General features: G+C 36.7%; 1 protein-coding gene and 1 long non-coding RNA gene across 3 annotated transcripts in view; both read right to left on the bottom strand.

Moving 5' to 3' along the window:
• LOC111188853 (NACHT, LRR and PYD domains-containing protein 12-like) overlaps window positions 1-24,862 on the bottom strand; it is a 157,017-nt gene that overhangs the window by 32,641 nt on the left and 99,514 nt on the right. The window contains exons 5-7 of one of the 2 annotated variants that reach the window (XM_049472983.1): window positions 2,286-4,059; window positions 1,593-1,766; window positions 1,336-1,500 (exon numbers count right to left, since the gene is read on the bottom strand). The exons of the other annotated variant lie outside the window; for it this stretch is intronic. Of the exons in view, the coding sequence (XP_049328940.1) occupies window positions 1,336-1,500; window positions 1,593-1,766; window positions 2,286-4,059 (2,113 nt within the window). The remainder of the gene's footprint in view (window positions 1-1,335; window positions 1,501-1,592; window positions 1,767-2,285; window positions 4,060-24,862) is intronic. 2 annotated transcript variants of the gene reach the window in all.
• On the bottom strand, window positions 9,252-14,960 carry LOC125789929 (uncharacterized). The gene is made up of 3 exons (XR_007429948.1): window positions 14,882-14,960; window positions 11,221-11,268; window positions 9,252-9,362 (listed from the first exon to the last, which is right to left on the bottom strand). It is a non-coding gene; the product is annotated as an uncharacterized LOC125789929 (long non-coding RNA).

Below are 24,862 nucleotides of genomic sequence, written 5' to 3'. Positions count from 1 at the left end.
AACCTGTCAGACAACAGCAGGAGAAGTGTATACAGTACAATAATCAATATTAGAAGCAACCAGCTCATTTTTGTTTTTGCTTTTAATATTGGCTCAAAAATAAAACATTAAAGCAGATTTATTTTGGTCATAGAGATTTTTTATTACTGAACTATTTAACATGTAAATCACTTATCAATTAGTGTAATGAAGCAAAAGAAATTAAATATGTGTAGAAAAGATAGAAAACCTGCTTTTAGAGCCACTCTAAAATATTAGTAAACAAAACTACACTGTTGTGTCGAGCTCTCAGGCTATGTTGTTTTTACAGAAACTAAAAGAGATTTAGTTTAATTTAGTCTAATTTTCCGTCTAATTTTAACATTTATCTTTAACCTACACGATCGAAAATGTGGAGAGGTATATAAACCGACCTACACTGAATAAGCATAAACCCCTCCTTCAAACACACACACACACACCTCTCACTCTCAGTACTACAGACAGCGGCGGGCGTGCAGGATCTCTTCTGTGTGTTTTGGAGAAGTTAAATCCGGACAGTCTGTTTCACAGTTTAAAGGAACACAACATTTCGTCACGTTTCTCAGCAGCTGAAGCTCCAGACGGATTTGCTGTTTTCAAATTCCATGACGTTTCCAGGTTTTCATGACCGAACCCTGCAGTTACCTTGTGTTTACGCCCGCACCCCCTCCCCCTCGCGCAATGGTGCTGCTCACTCAGAACGCTGTGTATCTACTTCTTGTTTCAAGAACCAAAACACTGCAAAGACGTATTTGTTTTTATTTCATTACGTGACATCGCAGGGTCCGCGATGTGACTCGCACATGTGCACATCACGATGTCGATGCTTAAACGATATATCGTGCAGCCCTAATACTAAGTGTCACCATATTTGTACACTATAATATATTACTTACTACTAGCTGTTTCCTGCTCTGAATTGGTTGAGGTTTCAAAACACTACTATAATCACCAAAAGAGTTATGACATTTATAAAGGTGTCAAATTCTGAAATACAACATACAAATATACTTAAACATTATAAAATCTAATTAAATTGACTTAAAGTCTATTTAAGGTCTGTGTGCATCTGTTATCAATTCTACCAACTTCCTCACATGTTCCCTCTGGAACAAAGCAAATTTAGCTCATTTATCTTTGCCAGGGACTTGTCAGGAAACCATACACTGACCCTATATGTACTCGTACAGTGACCATAATGTACCTGTTCAGTAAACAAACTTGTATAATGCATGTTTGAAGTAATGAGAGATGGTAATTAAGAGCAGATTTTAATGAATATTACTTCATGTTAGGTTGCAGGGTAGTACTCACTGTAGTTTCTCCAGTTTACAGCGTGGATCTTTCAGTAAACCAGAGATAAACTTCACTCCTGGTTTATTGTAGCTCAAATTCAGCTCTCGTAGCTCTGAGGGGTTTAATTTCAGAGCTGAAACCAGATCAGCACAGTGTTTCTCTGTAATACTGCAGACTTCCAGCCTGTAGAGAGAAGAAAACTCATCATATTAAAACTCAACACAAACAACTGTGAAATGCAAAGAATTAAGAAAATCAAAAGTAACAACACTCACTGTAGTTTATTCAGTTTACAAAGTGGATCCATCAGTATTTCAGAGAGCAGCTTCACTCCTGAATCTCCTGGTTTACTGTAGGTCAGATTCAGCTCTTTCATGTGGGAGGGGTTTGATTTCAGAGCTGAAAACAGAGCAGCACAGCCTTTCTCTGTAATACTGCAGTCACACAGCCTGCAGAGAGAAAGAGAAACATCCTCAGAGATAAAACATTTGATGTAAAAATATAAGTACTAAATTTCACATTCTTTCAGTCCCGGGGATTATGTTTATTTATTGGAAAAGTGAAAAGCTTATTCGTGTGAAACAGTAGACTTAACTGTTTCATAGTTGCTAATCTTTTTTCTGCAATGTTGTGGCAGGTTTAATGCTCACTAACCCTAAATTTGAACACCTCGTTTTGTATACATTACACCTTAAGTGCACAAAAAGAGTTTTAGTGCATTAAACTGGTTCACTACTTAAGTGTACATTTTGGTTTGCAACACTCTTTAAGAAATACTCATAGAACTGGCTTGTTAATTTCTCAGGTCGTGCACTAGTGATTTGTTAATTGTTAAGAGTGATCACTTTCAGGAAACGCACCCCTGATTGATATGTTTAATTTTTCAAAAAATCATCAAATGACAGACTATTCTATACTAAAAAATATAAAACAGCACATATTAAACACTGAATAATGAAAATACTCACACAACCTTCCTGGATACTTTCACCACTGGCAGCAGCCTCAGAAGACATTCTTCTGATTTATCAAATTTCTTCAACTCAAACTCATCCACCTTCTCTTCTGAATTCAGCATCACAAATGCCACAGCTGACCACTGATCAGGAGAGAGAGTAACTCTACTGAGATAACTGGAACCTTCTCTGTTCAGGTATTTCTGGACTTCCTGCACTAGAGAATGATCATTCAGTTCATTCAGACAGTGGAACAGACTGATAGTTTTCTCTGGAGAGGGATTCTCCCTGATCTTCTGCTTGATGTACTTCACTACTTCCTCTTTACTGTGAGAGATGTTCTCTGTCTGTATCAGAAGACCTCGTAAGAGAGTCTGATTGGACTCCAGTGAGAGACCCAGAAGGAATCGGAGGAAAAGGTCCAGGTGTCCGTTCTCACTCTGTAAGGCCTTGTTCACGGCTCTCTTCAGGAAGTCAGACATTGTTCCTTTTTCGGAGAAACCAAATCCACTGTGTTTCTGTTGCAGCACATTTCTGTTGTTGGAGATGAAGGACAGAAACGCATATAAAGCAGCCAGAAACTCCTGAACACTCAGATGCACAAAGCTGAAAACCTTCCCCAGGTGAAGTCCAAACTCCTGTCTGAAGATCTGGGTGCACACTCCTGTGTACACAAACACTTCTCTGACATCAATGCTGCACTCTCTCAGATCTTCCTCATAGAAGATCAGGTTTCCTTTCTCCAGCTGTTGGAAAGCCAGTTTTCCCAGAGCCAGAATAATCTCTCTAGTCTGGTCAAGATCAACATCACTTTTTCTGTGGTACTTCTGGCTGCGGTGTTTGATCTGAAAGATAAGGAAGTGTGTGAACATTTGAGTCAGAGTCTTGGGGATCTCTCCTCCCTCTGCTTCACCCAACATCCTCTCTAGAACAGTGGCTGAGATCCAGCAGAAGACTGGGATGTGGCACATGATGTAGAGGCTTCTGGAGGACTTCATGTGTGTAATGATTCTTTTAGCAAGGCTCTGATCTCTGATCCTTTTCCTGAAGTATTCCTTTTTCTGAGGGTCACTGAACCCTCGTACCTCTGTTATCTGATCAATACAGTCAGGAGGGATCTGATTGGCTGCTGCTGGTCGAGTAGTTATCCATAGGAGAGCAGAGGGAAGCAGGTTCCCCTGGATGAGGTTTGTCAGCAGCACATCCACTGAGGCTGACTGTGTTACATCAGATACTCTCTTATTGTTCTGGAAATCTAGAGGAAGCCGACATTCATCCAGACCATCAAAGATGAACATGACTTTGTAACGATGATAATCTCCTGGTTTTAAGTATTTTGTGTCTTTAAAAAACTGATAAAGAAGATCCTCCAGACTGAGTTTTTCAGTTTTCATCAGATTCAGTTCTCTAAAAGGAAGTGGAAATATTAAGAGAACATCCTGATTGGCTTTTTCTTCAGTCCAGTCCAGAATGAACTTCTGCACAGAGACTGTTTTTCCAATTCCAGCAACTCCTTTAGTCAGCACAGTTCTGATGGACTGGTCTTTAAAGAGGTCGTTACATTTGATGGGTGTCTCCTGTGTTGCTGGTCTCCTGGATGCTGCTTCAATCTGTCTGACCTCATGTTCATTATTGACCTCTCCACTCCCTCCCTCTGTGATGTACAGATCTGTGTAGATCTCATTCAGAAGGGTTGAGGTTCCAGCATTTGTGATTCCTTCATTAATTTTCTCAAATTTTCCCTTCAGTGTTGATTTGAGCTTTCGGTGGCAGGAAGGAGCCAGTTCTAATAAACAGAGAAAACAAATAACAAAAACAAATACAGAACATTTGACATTATAATTAATATATCATATACCATATTAAGGGCCCTATTTTAACAATCTGTAACGCAATAGGTAATTGCGCTTTGCGCAGCTGGATTTCGGGGTGTGTCCTGTGTCTGTGTGTTTGGTATCTTGAGGGCGCGAAAAATATGCCTTGCGCAGCTCCAACTTATTCATGGGTGTGTTTTGGGCGTAACGTGAAATAAAACCAATCAATGTGTCTGTATCCATCCCCTTTAAGAGGCAGCTGCACTCTGACTTCTGTTCATTCCTATTTTAAGAGCGCATAAACTGACTGCGCTTCACTCTGTTCAAACAAGGGAAGCAGCTGAAATAAGGGAAGTGTTGTGTTATTTTTTTCTTTATTCTGTTTATTGTTTATGTAAAAACTGGGTTTGCAACATTGAATATTAATCAAGCAATCAACCATCATTTACACTGGAGGGGGACCTTCATTTACAATGCCACTGAGCATTTACAGTTTAAAAGGGATTTAAAATATTTTTAAAAAATTATAAATAAAAACTGACATTTACTATAGACAATTAAAATATATACGTAAAAAAGGAAAAATAGGACATTTTTAAAATATCAAAAAAATTGATATATAAAAAATAAAGAATTTTTATCTTATGAAGAAAAATTAATAGTAGTGAATATAAAGTAAAATGATAAGAATGATAAAAAATTATAAAATTTATATGAATAAACGAAGAACATGGGAATCATGGGAAAAAGTATATAAATATATATATATAAGTGTGATCGTGATTCAGTTTTTGGTGCGCGACTGACCATTAAATTTCGACGTCCTTTCACAGGAGCAATCGTGCAACGCGTTTTTCCGCCGCCAAGATAGAAAAACGCCAGAAATTTACCTGAACACACGTCATTTCCAGTCCACCACGCCCATCAGCGTTAATATATTCCAGAAGTCCATTGCTATTTTGAGGACGCGTGCGCAAGGCGTAAAAATAGACCGTTGATGTGGTTTACGATGGCAACGTGCCACGCTACACGCCTTGCACGGGGTGTACGATAGGGCCCTAAACCCCCATGGAGAAATGTGGTGTTAGGAAGTTTGAAGTGGTCTCATAGTGTTTCAGACTACAGAAAAAAACCTAATTAAAACCAAATTTCAGAATATCCCAGCTTTTATTCAGAAACAAACAGAGAAACCCCTAGATGTCTTTTTTTTACCTTTTTTGTGGATAAACTTAATTACAGTAAAAAAAACTGTTTGATTATAGATCAATTACAATTCAAAGTCAGAATTCTAGAAACAGTAGTGATAAAGCAGCTCTGCTCAGATCTCCACAACAACAGCATTCATTTGTTTTTTAGTCTGGACTGTAGCACTGAAACCAGCTTTACTAAAAGTAACTAATGATATACTTTTTCACTTCATAGGGGCAGCACTTCTTTTTCTTTCGTACACAATCAGATGGCCAACTCAGTGTCATGCAGCCACACCCTTCTCTATGGGTCCAAGTAAAATGGGCCAGATAATGAAAGTGAACAGGGGGCATCCCGTAATTATATGTTCGGCAGTCTGTTGAGGTTCGCCACACTCGCAAGGTCCATAGGTGGTGTGGCAGGTCTTCTCCTTTTACACCACCACCTGGGTCCCTGATGAATTGTTGGATGTGGGAAAACCAAACTGTCTCCCATGTCTGCTTCCAGGATGCTGCTAGCCAAGCATCCCTGGAGAGGTCCTCAGGGATAGTCTGTAGCATCTCTTGTGCTGCCTTGTTGTATGGATGATGAGACTTGAGTCCTGGTGGTGCCGGTGTTGTAGTGACTCTGTGCAGAGTGTGCCTGTTATACTTCTGGGCTTTTCACACCAGAGTGAGGGTAGCTGCTTCCCGCCGGAAATTAGCTGGGGCGATTCCAGAAAGGACTGAGAGGTAGGAAACGGAGGTGGATTTCAGGCAGCCAGTTACACAGGGCGCAGGGCGCTATAGATGGCAGTGTCTACCTTGGTCACGTGTGGGGTTCTGCTCCATGAAGGGGCACATTCTTCGGCTACAGAAAGGACAAGGGCTTGAGTGAAGATGTGTAGGGTCTGAGGGAAAGCTCCCTAAATTGAACTGGCCAACCAGCAGTTGAGCGAGACCATTGTAGTTAACTTGGCCTTAACTTCATTGAGGTGCTGCTCATTGGACAGTGTTCCAGGCGAACACCTAGGTACTTTGGGGCTTGCTGGAACTTCTGGCGGTTATTGCCAACATACACACCCAATTTCCTTTCTTGCTTCCCGATTGTTGAGATGGTATGCTGCGGACACTGTCTAACGCACACTAAGCTGCAGATGCCACTTTTGGAGGTAGTCTGTCAGGATGCGACCCTTTGGTTGAGACCCTTCCATCACCTTCCATGTTGGGTGTCATAGCATGATTGCCAATTTGTCTGCATAGACTTACTTGGTAGATTTTGCTTCTGGCAGGTCGTGAATATAGATGTTTAACAACATTGGCAAGAGGACGAAGCCTTGTGGGACACCATTCCTCAGCCTTCAGAGCCTGCTGGTCTGGCCTTCCCTGGTCAGGACAATTAAGCTACGGTTCGCAAGCATCTCCATGATGAACCTCACTATATGCCGGTCCGGGATAGTCCTCAGCAGTTTCAGGTGTAGCCCATGGTGCCACACAGTGTCACAGGCAGCACTGCCATCCTTGTACTCTAGATCGTAGTGCTGCATTTGACACGATCAGTTCTAACCGATAGGTTTGAAAATCTTATAGGAATTAAAGGATCTGCTCAAAACATTTCTCTTTACACAAGATTTTGGATATTTTTTTTTTTATAATAATGTTTATCTGTATGTGTAGCCTGCTCTTTCTATTAGCTATAGTGCTTCATTATCTCTTTAACATTAACACTGAACATATACCATTACCTACTCACACTCATAACTCAGAACCTGTTTCTACATTATCTATAGCTCTACATTATCTCTTTAACACTAACACTGAACATATACCATCATCTACTCACACTCATAACTCAGAACCTGTTTCTACATTATCTACAGCTCTACATTATCTCTCTCTCTTAAATTCTCTTCTCTTTAAATTCTAAATTAATTTACATAATGAGAAATCACATGACTCACTGGTCTGCAGTTTGTTAGCGAGGTCTGTCTGGTTCATGTTTCTCAGGACGTGCAGTGTGATCTTCAGCGCTCCCTCTCCGACACCACTCTGATCCTTCTCATCCTCTTCCTCTCTCCCAGAGCATGCTGGGTAATCCAGGTTCTTCAGCATCTTCAGAAACCTCTTCAGCTGATTCTTTATCAGAGAGATGACTTTGTGCTCCAGTTCCTGATTAAACACATGGTAAGAAATGGTAGTAAGACCAGAACAGATAATAGTTTTATAAAATAATTTGTGATTTATGTCAATATAATGTTTTGGATATGGGGTGTGTTGTGTTGGATTGAGATCAAGGGCAAAACTCAAGATTTCTTTTATATTATTTCTAGCTCTCAGCAGTCAGAGCTTTCTGTAACAGAATGTAACAAAACATGTTATTATAGTGTGAAACTGTTTAACTGTCACGTCTGGTGCTGTTAGCTCCTCTGTCCCTCTCACACCAAGCTCTAACGGAGGTTCTCAGGTCAACAACTACACTACCCAGAATGCACCACCCGCTGACATCACGCATTCACCTGGTCACGTGACACCTCACCTGCTTCCTCCAGGAAGTCCTGAATAATGATTACTGGCACTATAAAGGTGCACGCCAAACAGACTTCATCGCCGCGTATTGTAGGTTCTCCTCGTACTAAGCGTTACTTATCTCTTGTCTCAGTTTACTTTGTGTATTGACCTTGCTTTTGTTATCTCGACGCCGAATCTTGCCTCTGCCTTTGATATTGGATTGTTTGTGTATGACCTGGACTGTGCTTTCACCACCGCCTCTTGGATTACCTCTGATACTGGATTGCTTGTGTATGAACTCTGGACTGTCTCTCGGTTATGGTATGGTTTTGTCTTCATTGCTCTGTTTACTGGTGATCTACCCTGTTTCTGTATCGACCCTGATTACATCTGTTTATTATTATAATAAACGTATATTGTTTTTATCAGTATCTGCGCTTGTCTGCTATTCTGTGCTCACCATGACATTAACAGTAGAACATGAAAACATAATGTAATATCTGTGGCTCTAGAGCTTTGACTGCATTTATATTGAAGTAAAATCTTTGGGATAATCTGAATTTCTTCGCTGATCACTAATAAACGGTCTTTATCATAAAATAATGTGTGACTTAATCATTATGTAAATCACAATTATAGACAAACACAATCTCACTGAATCTATAACACATTTACTGCTGTACTTGTTCTGTATTTTATTGAGTATGTTGAGTAAACCTCTGAAATTCAGCTTAGAAACAGTAAGTAATTATTAAACATCTATTTTATAGCACATCACTTCATATTTAAAGTTTAAAACAGCAAATCACATTTTACAGTGTCCACATGTGTTCTGGCATTAGTCACACCTACACACCTTTAATATGAAGTCCATATTTATCCTGCTGATTTCTGGAGTCTCTTTCTGGTCTCTGTCAGAAAACATAACATTAACATATGTTACTAAATGGTGATTGTGAATATATCTACAGAAAGAAAGTTCCAGAAGATCAACCACCACTGCAACACTCCACCAACCTTCACGCTCACCAAAAAGCTAATTCTAGATTTTATCAGATCAGAGAATCATGTTTCTCACAGTCTGGTGTTTTTTTGTAAAATCCAGATGTGTTTTTTTACAGAGGTGAGGTTTTTGTTTCCTCCATAAAGATCAGATAGCTGGAGAGCTGCAGTGATGGTTTATCTGCTGAAAGTTTCTCCCATCTGCACACAGGATCTCTAGAGCTCAGTCAGAGTGATTGATTATACACTACACTGCCCAAAGTATTCATTCACCCAATCAACTCAGGTTCCAATCACTTCCATTACCACAGGTGTACAAAACCAAACACCTCCACACACAGACTGATTCTATTTGTGAGAATTTGTATTAGTAGAATTGTTTTCTCTAAAGTGTGTTTTAGTATAGAAGTTATAGTTGTAGAATTCAGAGAAAACATAGAAGTGTCTTTTCATCTTATTCTCCAGAGTCACGTCATCCTTACCTGAGATCAGCAGAACTGTTGTCCTCTCTGAAGTATATAGGATGATCCATTGACCAGCCACTCTTCATGGAGACACAGCTGGGTTCAGGTGAGTCTGATCTCTTATCCTGATCCAGTCTAAAACACAACCAGTATCAGACACCATCTACAACCTTTCCAGCATGTTGGTGTGATTCTACATTCATGTGATTTTTAATGATGGTAAATACGAGTTTCTGATTGGGAAGTGGAACATGAACACCCTTTCTACTTCTAAGTCCTGGTGGGGAAACTCGGACATAAAATAGTTTTCCTAAGATCCCAAGTTGAGGTGACCATTAATCTTTTAACATGGCAGAAAAGAAGATCTATGGTCATTAACCTTGATACAGAACAATGCTATTATTTTGTTCTGTCAATAGCACCGTTTCCCAAAGAAGATGATGAAAACAATACAAAAGTACAGAATTTACAGGTTAAGAAAATACAACGTTAGATTAGTCTCTATTGAACTAGTGTAAAGGTAAAACAACTATCCAACTATCCAACTATCCCTGACTATTTTTGTCAATATGAATTTCAAGCATATTGGTAATTAAAACGTAGTCCCAGAATTTTGAAATCACACTGCACTCCCAAAATATATTTAAAAATGTAGCAACAGAATCAGTGTTACAGACAGTACAGTAAGGCGTGAGAATCTTGCCCATGTTGTATCTTAAGTATGGTGTGGAATAAGCCCTGTGTATACACTTATAGTTCAGAGGACATACTAATGAATACAAGCTGTATCTTCCTGCACTGAAGTTCTGATAGACTCTTCTTTCTTCTGTCATCTTCAACAACAGACGCTACGCTTAAAGTGAACGAATTTCACATCCAAACCAGTTTTAGCTGAAATCACAAATTCATTCATTTTTGCGTGAGGGTCACATCGGCTCGTAAAACGTTCTTTGTTCCTTTTGCATCGTTAAGAACAGTATTATGTTTCTTGCATCAGCCTGTGATTTTCCCAGGCATCAACCTGCAGCTGAGTTTTCCAGGTTCAAAGTTCATTCTCATAAGATCATATTAAATTAAATGTGAGTGAGTTCACACAGTTTTTGGACTGTGAATTGTTTGTTCTAAGGGTTTAGGGTTTGTGCGTCAGACAGAAATAGGCAGTGTTCCTATTTTAGAGAATCTTGGCCATACAACTTATAAGAATTATCTGTAAAACACAAGATAATAATTATATGATTATTTTTTAAATCTTGAAACTGTGTTTCCCAGGGCAAAAATGAGCCATACAGGAATATTTTCCTGTCTTTTTTCCACCAAAATGTCTTCATCTAGTGCTAAAAACATATTCCTTTTATATATGCTGACAGAGATGCATTTCAGGGAGATTTAAACCAGATGATGAATACATTTTTCAAAGTTTTTCAAAAGGTTTAACACTGCACATAAATCATTATGGTCTGAGGTTCAGGGTTCTGCAGTGTTAATGTGTTCAGAAACACAATCTAGAACATTGTTTGATAGATTTTAGTCAATATAATTTTATCTTTGCTGATGGCAGAACACTGTGAACACAATATGAACACAATTAGAATAAGAATGTTCTGATTATGAAACAGGTTTTGGAACTGATCAGGAAGTGTGCTGAGAAATTCTAAATTCTCCAGAATTCTCTAAATGTTCTAAAATCATAATTAGTTTTTTATACTGACAGGAGAACACAGGTTTCTGCTCCTTCTGTATTTTGTATTTTGGTTTAGTAAAATGGTGAGATCTGGTCATTCAAACCCAGACTGCTCGTCGTACCAATAACTCACTCTGATTTCTGCTCATCTGGATTTTATGAATTGGATGAATAATCTACTCTTATTGTGACTTTTAAAGGTGGACCGGAAATACAGAATAAGGTACTGTGAAGTAAGATCTTTCAACTAGCTCATGAACACAGCATGAGAACAAAGAACTTATTTTACATCAAACCACATTATTATCTTACCTCTCAGGTTTCATTGTGTCCAGTTCCCCAGAGACACTCTTACTAGACCTTTCAGAAAAACAAAGAACAAGAAAAAGTGGATTTTAGTGGAAGGAGACGTTAAAATAAAATTTTGCGCTGGATTTGCTGGATTTGCGCTGAGCAGTGCATCTGTGGGCCCTATCGTGCCTCCTGTGCAAGACGCATAGCGAGGCGAGTTGCTATCTTACACCCCATCAACAGTCTATTTTCACACATCATTAAAATAGTGTTAGACTTTAGGAATATATTAACTCTGATGGGCGTGGTGGTCTGAAAATGACGTGTGTTCAGGTAAATTTCTAAAAAAGACTTGCGCGACTGATCCGGTTAAACCCAGACTAAAATCAACAGTCAGCTGCGCAACCAGAACTGGATCACCGATCATCACGAGCACTGCTCTCCCCATTCACTATACCACACACCATCACTTCTTTACCACCTTTACCTTTAGCAAAAAACACCTCGCCCAGAGCCTTCAGCAATCAACTATAAAAATTAAATATACTTTAAAATCTGCACAGTAACTATAAGTTATTATTAGTAATATTTATTTCTGACAGTTATAAGGATTTATATTAATATTCAGTACACAGATTTAATAACTGTAGCTTAATATAGCAGATATACGCATTCTGCTGTTTGAGAATTTCAACAGATGCTCATTCTCAATCATTTTCTCATAAAAAAATGAAAAGAGAGAAGCACTGTGACTGAACATAATTTAATATGTTACCTGGTTATTATTAAACTGAAATTCACTTTTATATTTTTTTATATATTAAAAACATAAAAACACATTGTCTCCGTGCTCTTGTTTGGCGCTGAACTTAAATTTTTCAAAACTTTAAAAAGCTTTATAAACCTATATGTTAGCGTTCGTTTTCTATCACCAGGGCACATTTGTTAAAATATAAAATATATTAATTTAATAATTAAAATCTCGTCCAGCGTTCTATAAAATGCCACAGAAGCACGGCATGGCGGAGTGTGTTAAACAGGCGGGGTGTACCCACGCTGAGCGTGTGCCTCGGCACACGTATAAGATTATGTGCGTGTCCATGCGGATGACTATTGACTGTTGTGTGGCGCACCTGTGTTTTTCGCCGCCAAGATAGTAACACTCCAGAAATTAACCTGAACACACCTCACTCTCAGAGCGCCACGCCCATCAGTGTAGATTTATTCCTAAACTCCAACGCTATTTTAATTTCATTGGTTTAAGGCGTGAAAATAGACTGTTGACGGGGTGTAAGATAGCAAAGAGCATTGTGACGTGTCGGGTGTACAATAGTGCCCAAGGTGTTGAAGTTCAAGCACTATTAAATTCTAAATAAAACTGTATTTGTAGTCTGTTTTGTGCACTTTCTACGGTATAAAGAGTCATTTGGTAAATGATATAATCAAGCGCAGCTGCCTGGAGTTAGCCTAGAACATTTCCCAACTCACTGCTCTGCTCCTGCTTCCCAAACACCTGATCCAGCTGATCTGCTCATCAACATCTTATTGAGTTAATATTAGAGTTTAACACCATGATGCAGGAAAAGGAACCAGCTTTCTCTCAGGGATACTTCTGAGGAACTCTGTTCATTTTTAAGGTAAGTGAAGAAGAAAAAACTCCTCCCCCTGATACTTAACAGCTGTAATCTGGGTTTAAATATTATATAAGGTCTGCAGAGAATTATTTAAAGAAAACATCAGATTATTTTTACAGTATAAAGATCACCAGTCACCTGTGCTGATAGTGCTGTTTGCTGGTGATGGACTGGGAGAATGAGTCTGTTTCTCCACAAGACTCATTCACACGTTCAGTTTGAGTCAGAAAGGGTAAATAACTGACTGACTGACTATTTATTTATAATCTAGTCCAGACTCGACTCGTGTAAAGATCCTGAAGGTGCTTAAAGGACCTCAGTGAAGCTGGTCCCTCATATCATTAGAAATGACATAGAAAAGTTACCATTGGTTAGTGCTACATTTCTGCTGGTTTTTGCAGCAAATCTGTGTTTGTGCTGTTATCATTATTGAGATATTAAACATATTCATTTATTGAAATATTAAACATCTAATTTCTGACCTGTTATGTAACACAGCCCCTCATCTGTGGCCAAACTGCACTCAGATGGTCTCGTTGGTTAGTGCTATATTTGTGCTGTTATTGTTATTGATTTATTAGGAAAAAAATATTTAATGGGTGTGAAGCTGGCCCCTCATATAATCAGAAACGGTATAAAAATATTTCGATTGGTTAGTGCTACATTTGTGCTGGTTAGTGCAGCAAAAATTAGCGTTTATGCTGTTATCATTATTGAGATATTAAACATCATATTCACTGTTATCATTATTGAGAAATTAAACAATTTAATTTTAATTTAAAGCCCTTCATCTGTGGCTGAATCGCACCAAAGTGGTCTTGTTTTTTAGTGCTGTGTTTGTGTTGTTATTGTTATTGAGATATTAAACATTATATTTACTGTTCTCCTTAATTAAATATTAAACGTTTAATTCCTGACCCGTTATGTTACACAGCCCCTCATCTAAGGCCAAATTTCACCAAAGTGGTCTCATTGGTTAGTGCTATGTTTGTGCAGCAAAAAAGATTGCGTTTGTGCTGTTACTGTTATTGAGTTATTAGCTAAAAATTATTTAATGGGTGTGAATTTTCCTAATAATATTTTCCTAATAAATAAATAACGTTAACAGCACAAACGCTCATTTATGCTGCACAAACGTAGCACTAACCAACGAGACCACTTTAGTGCAATTTGGCCACAAATAAGGGGCTGTGTTACATAACAGGTCAGAAATTAAATGTTTAATATTTCAATAATGATAAGAGCACAAACACATATTTTTGCTGCACAAATATAGCACTAACCAATGAAATATATATATATATATATTTTCATTTCTGATGATATGAGGGGCCAGCTTCACTTGTTGAAAGTCTCTCACAGGAAAGTAAAATCAGTTCTGACTTGGATTGAAACAGAAGATACAGATGTCCGTGTAGCTCTTGATTAAACAGTGTGAAAATCACCAACAGCAGTAACTCTGTTCTGTGTATCACCTTAAAATGAGATCATTTCACTTGTTAAGATTTAGTTTTTGGCAGTTTATACATGATTGTTCTTTTTAATCCGTTCAGTCTGTAGTACTGTACTGTACTGTAGTGTGACCTAAGGGTCTGTGTTTTAGAATCTGTGGATAAGACTAATCTATAGTTTATGCTGATCTGTTTTTGGTCAGTTATTTCTATGTTTATTAAGCAAAGCTATCAGTGACCTCTGGTGGAGTTCAGTTCTTAAGTCATGTTTTGTGTTCACTGTGTTATAATGGGTAAACATTGATTATTTTTCTGATAATTCATGATTTTTAGTCTGTATTTTGTATTTTAGTTGCAGTTAAATGGTGTGATCTGGTCTTTCAAGCCCAGTAAGACTCTCATCATACCCACAACCCCCTCTGATTTCTGCTCCTCTGGATTTTATGAATTAGTTGAATAATTTACTGGTATTGAGACTTTTTAAGGTGGACCAGAAATAAAGAATAAGTTCCTGTGATGTACGATCTTTCAACTAGCACATGAACACAGCATGAGAACAAACTTATTTTACACCAAAAAATCACATTATTCTCTCACCTCCCAGCTTCCTGTGTGTGCTGCTCCCCAGAGACGCTCATTTTGGAGCTCATCTTAGACCTTTTTTACATCTAATCCTGTAAACACACACACACACACACACACACACACACACACACACAGTTGAGACCATGTGTTTCCTTCATCTTAAAGTTGTTATCTGAAATATTTCTATGTATTTCTGTTCTCTTTGTGTCTAAAACTCTTTAATATCAGATCAGACAGTAAATTCTAGTATTAAAGCTTCAGTTTTTACCTCTGTGCTTTTTATCCAAACGCTCTTCACCTTCTTCTCTCATCTAAACAGAAGCTGCTGAAGATTTCACTTTCACTTTAAACCGGTTTAAACTGGATCTGTTCCTCACTATAGGAGGAAGTGCTGAAAGGCTTTTTACAGGTTGAAGAGAGAGGAGTGATGTGTTTCTTGACCAATCAGAACACAGTGTTTAACTGTGGATGAATGGAGGAATTACACTATAGCTTTTTAACATATATACAGTACAGTGCAAAAGTTTTAGGCACCAAAGCAAATTACACTAATCTATTTATCTCAGCAATATGAGTGTTTTTACCTGAAAAAAGCACCACATATGATATATGAACAGATGTACATAAACATAAATACAGTAAAAAGAAACAAGGAATTTCTCATTTTTAACTATAAGTATGTTTTATATCCTGTGAGCCGAGCTGAAGAACAAAGTGTAGAGATTCCAGATTTCTCCTGGATGCTCCTCAGCCAGCATGTGTTTATTATGTTCAGTTCCGTCAGCAGCTCACCTGATTTACCACATTTACCAATTCACCAAATCAGGTGTTGATTAATATGATGAGAACTAGAAATAAAACTCTATTAATCTCAGATGAGGAGGAGAGATTAGGAGATGTTTTAAGGAAAACAGGGCTGTAAAAGCTGCTCTGCTCTTTGTAAAACTGCTGTTTGTATTTATCGTAATGCTGTAATGTGTTTTACTGAGCTAATAAACACTTACTGCACAGATAAGAAGCTTTTTCTTTACTGAAATTCCCACAGGTGCCTAAAACATTTGCACAGTACTGTATGTTAATTTTTAAACCTACAGTGATTCTATTATTTTCAGCACATCTTAAATTATATAAAGACAGGAGTTAAAAGAAAATAGAAACAATCCATTACTGCATTAAAATATTAATTAATAAACAACAATAAAAAACATATATACATGAATACATTCATACACATACCTGACATATATTATTGTAATACAAATCATTTAACTTTAATTATAATCTTTAAAAAGCTAAAAAGTGTGACTAAAAATATCAGAGAAGTTTGTCTCTTTAAAAACTGGAAGAACAGCTTTGTTGAGTCGCTCTGATGGTTGATGTTTAATATAAACATATTCCTGCATATATGGATCATATCTGTAAACTCTTTATTCTGCTCTGAGTTCCTCACATCTCCCACTCTAAGAGCTGAAATGTGTGTTCTTCAGTTTCCTCTGCTCTGCTGACCTGGAGCTGATGAATCTTCCATGGGTTATAAAATACAGTAACACACATCCTTATAAAGAAACTGTAAAATGAGCTCGTGTGAGAGAGAGGGCGGTACCTTAAATAAAATCCTCAAAAATCTTTACTTTCTTTTTTCTCTTTCCTAGAAGCTCCTCAGTTTCACTGTCTGACTGGCCAGTAGTTTAGTCATAATCATGACATTCCTGCTCTACATCTACTATTAAAATAATAAAATAATAACTGACTGCACATAACATTACAATACATATACTATTATGATTATATTATTAATATTTACCTGATTCATCTTCTGTTTTACAAGTTGAAAGGTGAACCCGTCTCTTTCAGGCTCTGACTTTTTATTTTTGATTAAATGCAGAAAACTGCCCCCTTCTAGACCATCTTACTCCCTTCTTTTCATGGTCAATCCATCGACTGGAGAGAAAACCCTCCATTTGAACACCATTTTCACCCCATACTGCTCTTATAAAAGCCATTATCTAAAAATATAAAACAGAATAAGTCTGAGTCACTCGTGATTTTACCAAACACATGCACTCAAAACATGTTTATAGATGTTTCATTAAAACATTAATACACAATTAGATTCCAACTGAACAGAAATATTCCTATTATATCAAGATCAACACAAACTTTAACATAAATTTATCTGTTATAATTAAAGCAGTTCCTCAGCGTTGGCTAGCTGCACTCAAACATCACAATCCTACACTTGATCACAATTGTGGGGTTTTCAGCTGTTCTTACTGTCCAAACTAACTTTTTAAAACTCTTTTTTAATCTATAAAATATAAAACCCGTAAAAGGAGCTCTGTTCTGATAGAAGTGAGTTTAGGACAGTGCTGGTTAGTCTGGTTATGTGGTTTTTCTCCACATTGCTCGTCACTCCTCTCTCTGCTCTGATAGTTGGCGCTGTTGGGCTCTTTCCTCGCGGCGCACGGACTCTTCTGTTATAGTACTCTGGGTCGGACAGTCAGTTCACCCAAACGCATAAGAAGAAGAACCGAACATGGAGGGGCGTCCTCCAACTTCAGCTTATTACTCCACCCAACTACCAGCACCCTGTCCTCCACAAAGTCCTCATTTACAAAGTGCAAATCACAGCATCACGCAGCAACGCTCAACAACCACTGTCTGATTAACAGACAAGATATAAAGTAGACCTTCTTTTCTTTAGTGTTTTATTACTGTATAAAATTCATTGCTATGGAGGACCAAAACTAAAATAAATAAATAAATAAATAAATACATAAAAACGTAAGTAAATCACTTAATAAAAGTAATATGGTGATTAAAACGGTAAAGAATAATTATAATTAATATAAAAACAAATATATATATATACATAAAAATAATATCAGTATAATTTGTTATTTATGGGTTTCTTTATTAACATTGTTTCTGATTGATTTTCTTTTGATTCATTTAATTATTTACTTAACTATTTTATTCTGCATTCATTTATTTCCGAATTTATTTATTTCTGCATTCATTTATTTTCCGATTTATCTATTTCTGCATTTATTTATTTTCTAATATATTTATTTCTGCATTCATTTATTTTTTTGTCAGTTTTGGTCCTCCACACATTGCTAGATCCAGGGGGAATACAAAAGTGATCTCCTTTGCATTGATATAATATTTTGCCTCTTTTGCTCATTTTCCACAGAGTTATCTAACGTAATGTAAACTAATGAAGGTTTACTGAGGCATAATGTCACATTTAGCACTAGGACAACATGGTGCTACACTTTTTTTAAAGGGCCCTTTAAAATAATTAATAATTATATTTTATTCAGCTTCCCTGACACTGTTAAACCTATAAGGAGTTTTTTTTTTTTTTTTTTGAATAGGACTCTATTGAATTGTGAATTGTTGTAACTACATGTAGTGTTTCATGTCCAGTTAAAGGGCTAGGGCAGGGGTATTTAATTAGAATTCAGTTTGGTCCAGTTAGAGAAAATGTCATCAGGCTATGGTCCGGACCGTCACCAATGTTAATTTATGTTTTAATTCAGTGTTTTATTCTGTTTACTGAAGAAGCCTATAGTAGTTCTGTCAGTGTTTTATCAACAACTGAAAGACAAAACAAATTACACATACTAGTATATTTCAACAATATTTTTTGTTTTAAATAGGCCTCTCACAATAATTACATTATCAACCATCATAAAACAAATGGAAACACCCTCAATAATTTAACATATCGAGTCTAATAATGTTAATCTGTATGTTCACTTTGTTTCAAAATGCTGTATTTATTGTATTTGATTTTATTTATATTAGATTTAGGCCAGCCTGTCATGATAATAATTACATGAACGATAAATCGTACAATATATGGAGAAATGTTTGCTGAACTTGACCAAAATATCAGCCTTTTTAAAAAAAAACAGTAGTTTTATTTTATTTAATATTATTACTGTAACATACTTTATTATGTTGTGGGTAAAACTGATGGGGGAAGTTGACAGGGTTGTTTTGGGAGTAAAGAGAGAGCACCTGCGAGCGAGGGAGTTTTTTTCTTGCTGAGGAGTTTCTGATCAGGTGGAGTAAGGTGGAATATTTTGCACTCTTGTCTTGGTAAAGCTTACTGCGCTGTAAAGCACGTAAACCATAAAGACAATAAACGTTCCGTCGCTTTAAATGAACACGGACAGAATTAAATCCTTCTCAGTAGTTTATCGGTCTGGGTCCGGACCCGGACTGCGGTCCACCTATTAGTGACCCCTGGGCTAGGGGAAGTCATTTTAAACAGCATGGCTTCAGAGGACTGATCTTGGATAGTATATGGAGTATTTATGGCTGTAATTTGTTTAATAAAACTAGAGTACATGTGGGGTAAGAAGAAAATTGTGTAAATTAGATTTTTTTACAGAACCATATTCTTTTAAAGAGTTTAAGCTCTCAGTCACTCAATACTATAAATATGGGAACTAACAACCAGAAAACTGAAGATAAATTATTAATAAATATTCTGTTTTCAATTTGTCCGTATTATTTCACCACTGCCTGTATGATGATGTGGTGTAAATTAACTACTTTCTACAACCATAAAACAGTCGTTAGTTATAGTATTTAATTTCACAGTAAAATATGCTACTGACAGTTTCTAAATCAAGCCTCAGACTATTAATACACAGGACTATAAGTTAAATATAGCTAACAAATGTACCTCAATATAGCTAAAGGCTAATTTACTCAACGCGCAAAAATCCAAGGTATGAAGAAACTGGAGCGGCAGGAGCTGCGTATTATACACTCTAACCTAGACATTACATAAAGAGCTAAATACACAACACACTGCTAATATTCACTACAGTGTTTTATTCCAGAATATTTATCTGGAGTTTGTAAGAAGTTATTAGTAACGTTAAATATTCTAAACGTGGGGAAAACATAAAAACAGCTCACTTCAGAAACCGTTTGGATAGTTAGCTAACCTACCTTTTTGTTCCTCTTTGAGGAACACTGTCTGCACAAATAAAAAAAAGGTAAAGGAAAACCCTTTTTAATGTAATTCTTGATTATTCTTAATTCTTGTTGAATTTTATTTGTTTTTGGAGTCTCTTAACTGCCTTAGCAACAAAAAAGCTGTGTCCTCTATAAAGTACATGAAGGAGTTAAATTTGCTGGTTGATGAATGAGATGTGTTTTCAGTATAAACTGTTTGTTTAGCTTGTAATAACTTTTTGGTTGTATGTTTAAAAGATCTTGGATGTCTTTGTTTGTATTTTGTTGTTTTGTAAAATGTAATAAAAAAAAAAGAAAAAGAGAGAAAAAAGGCCTGAATAAATATTGTAGAATTAAAATAAGGAAAAAAGACACATAAAAACAAAAAAACAAACAAACAAATAAATAAACAATTTGAGCGCCACCATGAGGTGCAAGCTGTCCACTGTTTTTACTTTTACCAGACTGAGAATAAAACGGCACAATTTCTCTGTACTCTGTACTGAATACACATTTAAATTTAAACTGTGTGTTTAGTATAGAAATTTAAGTACAATATATTTAAAAATGGTAAACGCCAAGTGATATATACATGTATTTATTTACATATTTTACAGGGACAATTCAGATAAACACTGTTAAACAAAATACAAGTTATGTAATGTATACAGGAAATCTATCTGAAGCTAATTTCCAGCTCCTGTTTCTGGTTAGAAGTGCTTAAAAATAAATAAAACACATTTTAAGGCTCTGTAAAAGTTAAAAGAATAAGTTTGGATAGAGTTTATACAGTTTATGAAGGTTTCCACACATTTCTAATTGATTTAAACAACATGATAAAAGTATAAGACAGTGCTGAACTGATCACTGTCGACTGGTTAACCCTCACTGCTCTGCCTGCTATACAGAATATAAAAGTGTACTATACTGTATGTGTAGATTCAGATCTCTCTAAACCAGATTCCACACCACATTTTAGCACAGCCAATGATTTAGAGCTCGGGGTATTTACCCAAGAGTCTGAAAATGCTGCTCTACCTCTCACTGACTTTCAGTAGGAATTAAGAATCTTCTGGAACCAAAATATCATCTGTGAAAATTTCAGTTTCTGACAGACAAGGCTCCCACTTTCCTACTAAACTCCACAATATAGAAATCAACAAGGTTCTATTTCCACTCTGATAAGAAGATTAGAGCTGTTCTGATAATGATCTGTTACTGTTTAGTTCAGCTATTCCAGCTGCTGAACAGCCGGATCTCACTTCAGCTCATACGAACATTTTGGAAGCTTCTAAACTCCACAGAAGTGCTGAATGAAGAGCTGATGAAGAGCCCAGATTGTCTTATAAGTACAGGTCATCGTCTGAGAAGCTGGAAAGCAGAAAACAGAACAGAATGATCAGACATGAACACACACTTACAGTCAGCACTCACCTTATCCACAAGCAACAGAAATTATATAAAATCCTCTAAATCTAAAACTCTCATTCTCTGTCTGACTGAAACTCACTGAGCACAGTTCCACACACAAGGTGATTCAGAACAGCTTCATCAAACAAACTACAGCTTAATCCTATAAAACCACACACTCACATACCAAACACTTTAGAGATGGAGACTTTGGGTTATTTAAAACTCTCTCAAAACTACTAAATTAACAATGTATTATATGATTAATTATAAATCATATACTGAAGACAATAACCCTCTTTCCTATATGATAGATTAAGTCACTGATAACACTATATTAAAATTATATTGTTTGTTAATTAAGCTAAATGTTTAATATTGTGCTGCTTCTCTACACAGAGTCACAATAATGAGTCTTAGAGAGTAATATATTCTCACTGCACTGAGAAAAGGCTTTGAAGTTCATCCTGTGTTTAAAAGTTAAACAGGTTTGATTGAAGTTGATACAATATTTCCAGTGACTGTGAACCACAGTAACACACTCTGTTTCACACAGGTCTGTTTTCACCCTAAACGTCACTAAAATAACGGTCTGATCTGGTTTGTTCTGCAGGTCAATCAAACACCTCCTCCCTTTAAAAACAGCACCTGACTCTCAGCTACACAATATCAATCAAATCAAAATCACCATTAATTGGTGAATTCTGGGTAGAATTCTACCAGTCCACTGTATACAATATTACCTTAACAAGTTAACTTAAACCCAACTCTAAAACACTGCATGTTTTTGACAGTGTGTGTGTGTGTGTATGTTTCAGTAATTCAGTAACTCACTATAGTGTCTCCAGTTTAAAGTGAGGATCCTTCTGTAGATCAGAGAGCAGCTTCTTTCCTGACTCTCCTGGATTATTGAGGTTCAGATTCAGCTCTCTCAGGTGTGAGGGGTTTGATTTCAGAGCTGAAGCTAAAGCAGCACAGCCTTCTTCTGTAATACTGCAGCTCATCAGTCTGCAGAGAGAAGGAGTGAAAAGTACAACAGATGAGTGTACAGTTATATTCACACACTAGGAGTGTAAAGACCCCCCCATACACCCAACACCCACTAGCTCCTAACAATGTTGTAGGAGCAAGTATAAATAAGCTTAACTATACCTGTGAAAGAATCAGTTCTGTAAACGTATATTAACATGTCTTACAGTCATTGACATCATATAGACAAACACAGGGTAAGACAGGCATTAGTATTGGATTTTATATACCCTGCATTCCAATCCTCTGCTATTGACCTGTAGAACTACATTAAACACTGCCAAAGAGAGCAGTGTAAATTCCACCCACAGAGAACACTGATAGTTCTACTGAGCTCAAGAAGAGACCTGAATGTTCATCACTCTCTCGATCTGTTGCTCAAAAATGTGCATGAGCAGCTCGATATACTGATTTGCAGGATACTGTACATGATTTGTGGCTGTCAGGGAGACACTATTAATATGCAGGAGAATCCTGCGACTCACAGGATCTGTAAAATCTCTGAGTTAAAGACGAATAAATAAATCACTCTGTTACTTTGTGTGGAAGTAAATTCTCTCCTATAGTGTTACAGAAACTACTACAGCTTTACTCCTGAATCCTGCAGTTCATTATTACTCAGGTTCTCTCAGAGCTGAGGTCAAATTGGGGTCTTAATAAAACGATCACGAAAAAAAATGTCCACAATTTGCTTAATAATCTGATATTGCAAACAAATTACTGTTACTGTTTGTCACTTGTAATATTTTTTTAGGAAAAATCTTTTGCAACACCACCTTTTCTTTGCATTTTGCACTTTGCATTCCATTTTTCTTTTTGCAATACATTCCCTGCTTTGGGTTTCTACGTTTTGTTTGCAAGTCTATTTTGACCCCTTTTTGATATGAAGACATGGAGAGATAAGGAAAAACAGAAAGGCGGGTTATGGAGGATTATTATCATCAGCTGGAGCCTCTGCCGCTATATGTAATGCTGGAGGTCGGCCAGTTCATCCGGACGTCCTGACCGAGCTAACCAGGCTGAACAACAGCTATTTATAATTTATGTATTAATTAAATTTACACAAACATACTTATTAAATTATATAATATTGTTGTTTTCAGTTTTTTCATGAGGCTGAATTTGGCTTCTTTTTCACCAGTATGCTTGATGCAGTTACATGCGTCCGCCTGTAGACGGCAGATTTTAACAGTAAAAAGCCCCATTAAAACACAACGCTGTGCAAAAGCTCTGAATAAAAAGAAATAACACAGAAAGACCTACAAGTTTATTTTAGACTTCAATATAATATCTGGTTAAAAAGACACGTCTCTGAATCAAAACACAAAGATCAAACCCACTGTGTGATTAATAAACTGCAGCTGTGTTAGTCAGTTAGCTTAACTTTGGAATTAGATAGATAGGGAGTTAAGGTTTAAGAAAAAATAAACTATATATGTAATGTTCAACTTGCCCTGATGTACCTGATCAGCTAGTCACTATTTCATTTTCAGACTGTGTTTATTAATTTAAGATCTCAGGACTTACTGTAAGCTATAATGAACAACAATTCATTTAAATAACTAGATATCTAGAAGCTGGATGTAGAGGATAGCCAGAATTTAGTACAGTACTTTATGTTGGTAGTTTAAAGCAGTTTCTTAACCCTGATCTCTGCCCTAAAATAGAGTGTTTTCCACCAGATCCAACTGATTAGCTAATAAACAATCCTTTATTGAGTTTACCTGTTAAAATCCCTTAGCCCCTAATGGAGCCTAAATCAATCATTATGTATATCCAGCAGTGTATTAGACACATCATACCACCACTTACTTTATTAAAGTACCTTTAAAGCAGAGAAAGCTCTAGAATATGGAGAACAGTGGGAATATGCAGTAGAATATGCAGGAACAGGGTTAAGAAACATTGATCTAACCTGACTTCTGTTCATTTGTAGTTTACAGTAACACCACAGTAAGACCACATGTCCTGACTTTTCACGCATATTTTTTTCTAACAACAGTAATGTAATGTGTTTAGGTTGTAAAGTCACCTTTACTTGGATGTAAATAATAATAAACAGAATACAAAAAAGGGATTATTTGTGATTAAAAGATGTTGTTCTAGGACACTATAGGCTGTGCTTTGGTTCATATTAGCAAATGTGTCCCCCCCAATATCAAACCCGCTCCTACACTCTTGCTTTACATCATTTATAAACAGAATACAAAATAAAATAGCATTTCTGTTTCAGTAAATTTGTGTCTTACTCGCCTTCACAGCGTGAACGAGTATTTAAAAATGTTCTAAAACAATAAAACAGGTTTCTATCTAACCACAGCACAAAGACGGTACTGGTGCATGTTCACAATGACGACCTGTACTGTTACACACCTTAAGACAAGAAGAATAGAACAAACACACACACACACACACTCACACACTCACTCTTTCTGAACATTATCAGGCAGTATCAGTGTGTTTGTTTAGAGAAATCACCACACAGTCAGTATGATGAAAATGTAAAGTTCAGAGTGACTTTTCTCTATGAGCAGTTTCTGCATTTCTAATACTGTGTGTGAGTGTGATTGTGGA

The sequence above is a fragment of the Astyanax mexicanus genome, unplaced genomic scaffold (genome assembly GCF_023375975.1).
Source record: "Astyanax mexicanus isolate ESR-SI-001 unplaced genomic scaffold, AstMex3_surface scaffold_32, whole genome shotgun sequence".
NCBI classification, from domain to species: domain Eukaryota; kingdom Metazoa; phylum Chordata; class Actinopteri; order Characiformes; family Acestrorhamphidae; genus Astyanax; species Astyanax mexicanus.
The sequence above is the reverse complement of the archived record's forward strand: the minus strand, read 5'-3'. Positions and strand labels throughout refer to the sequence as shown.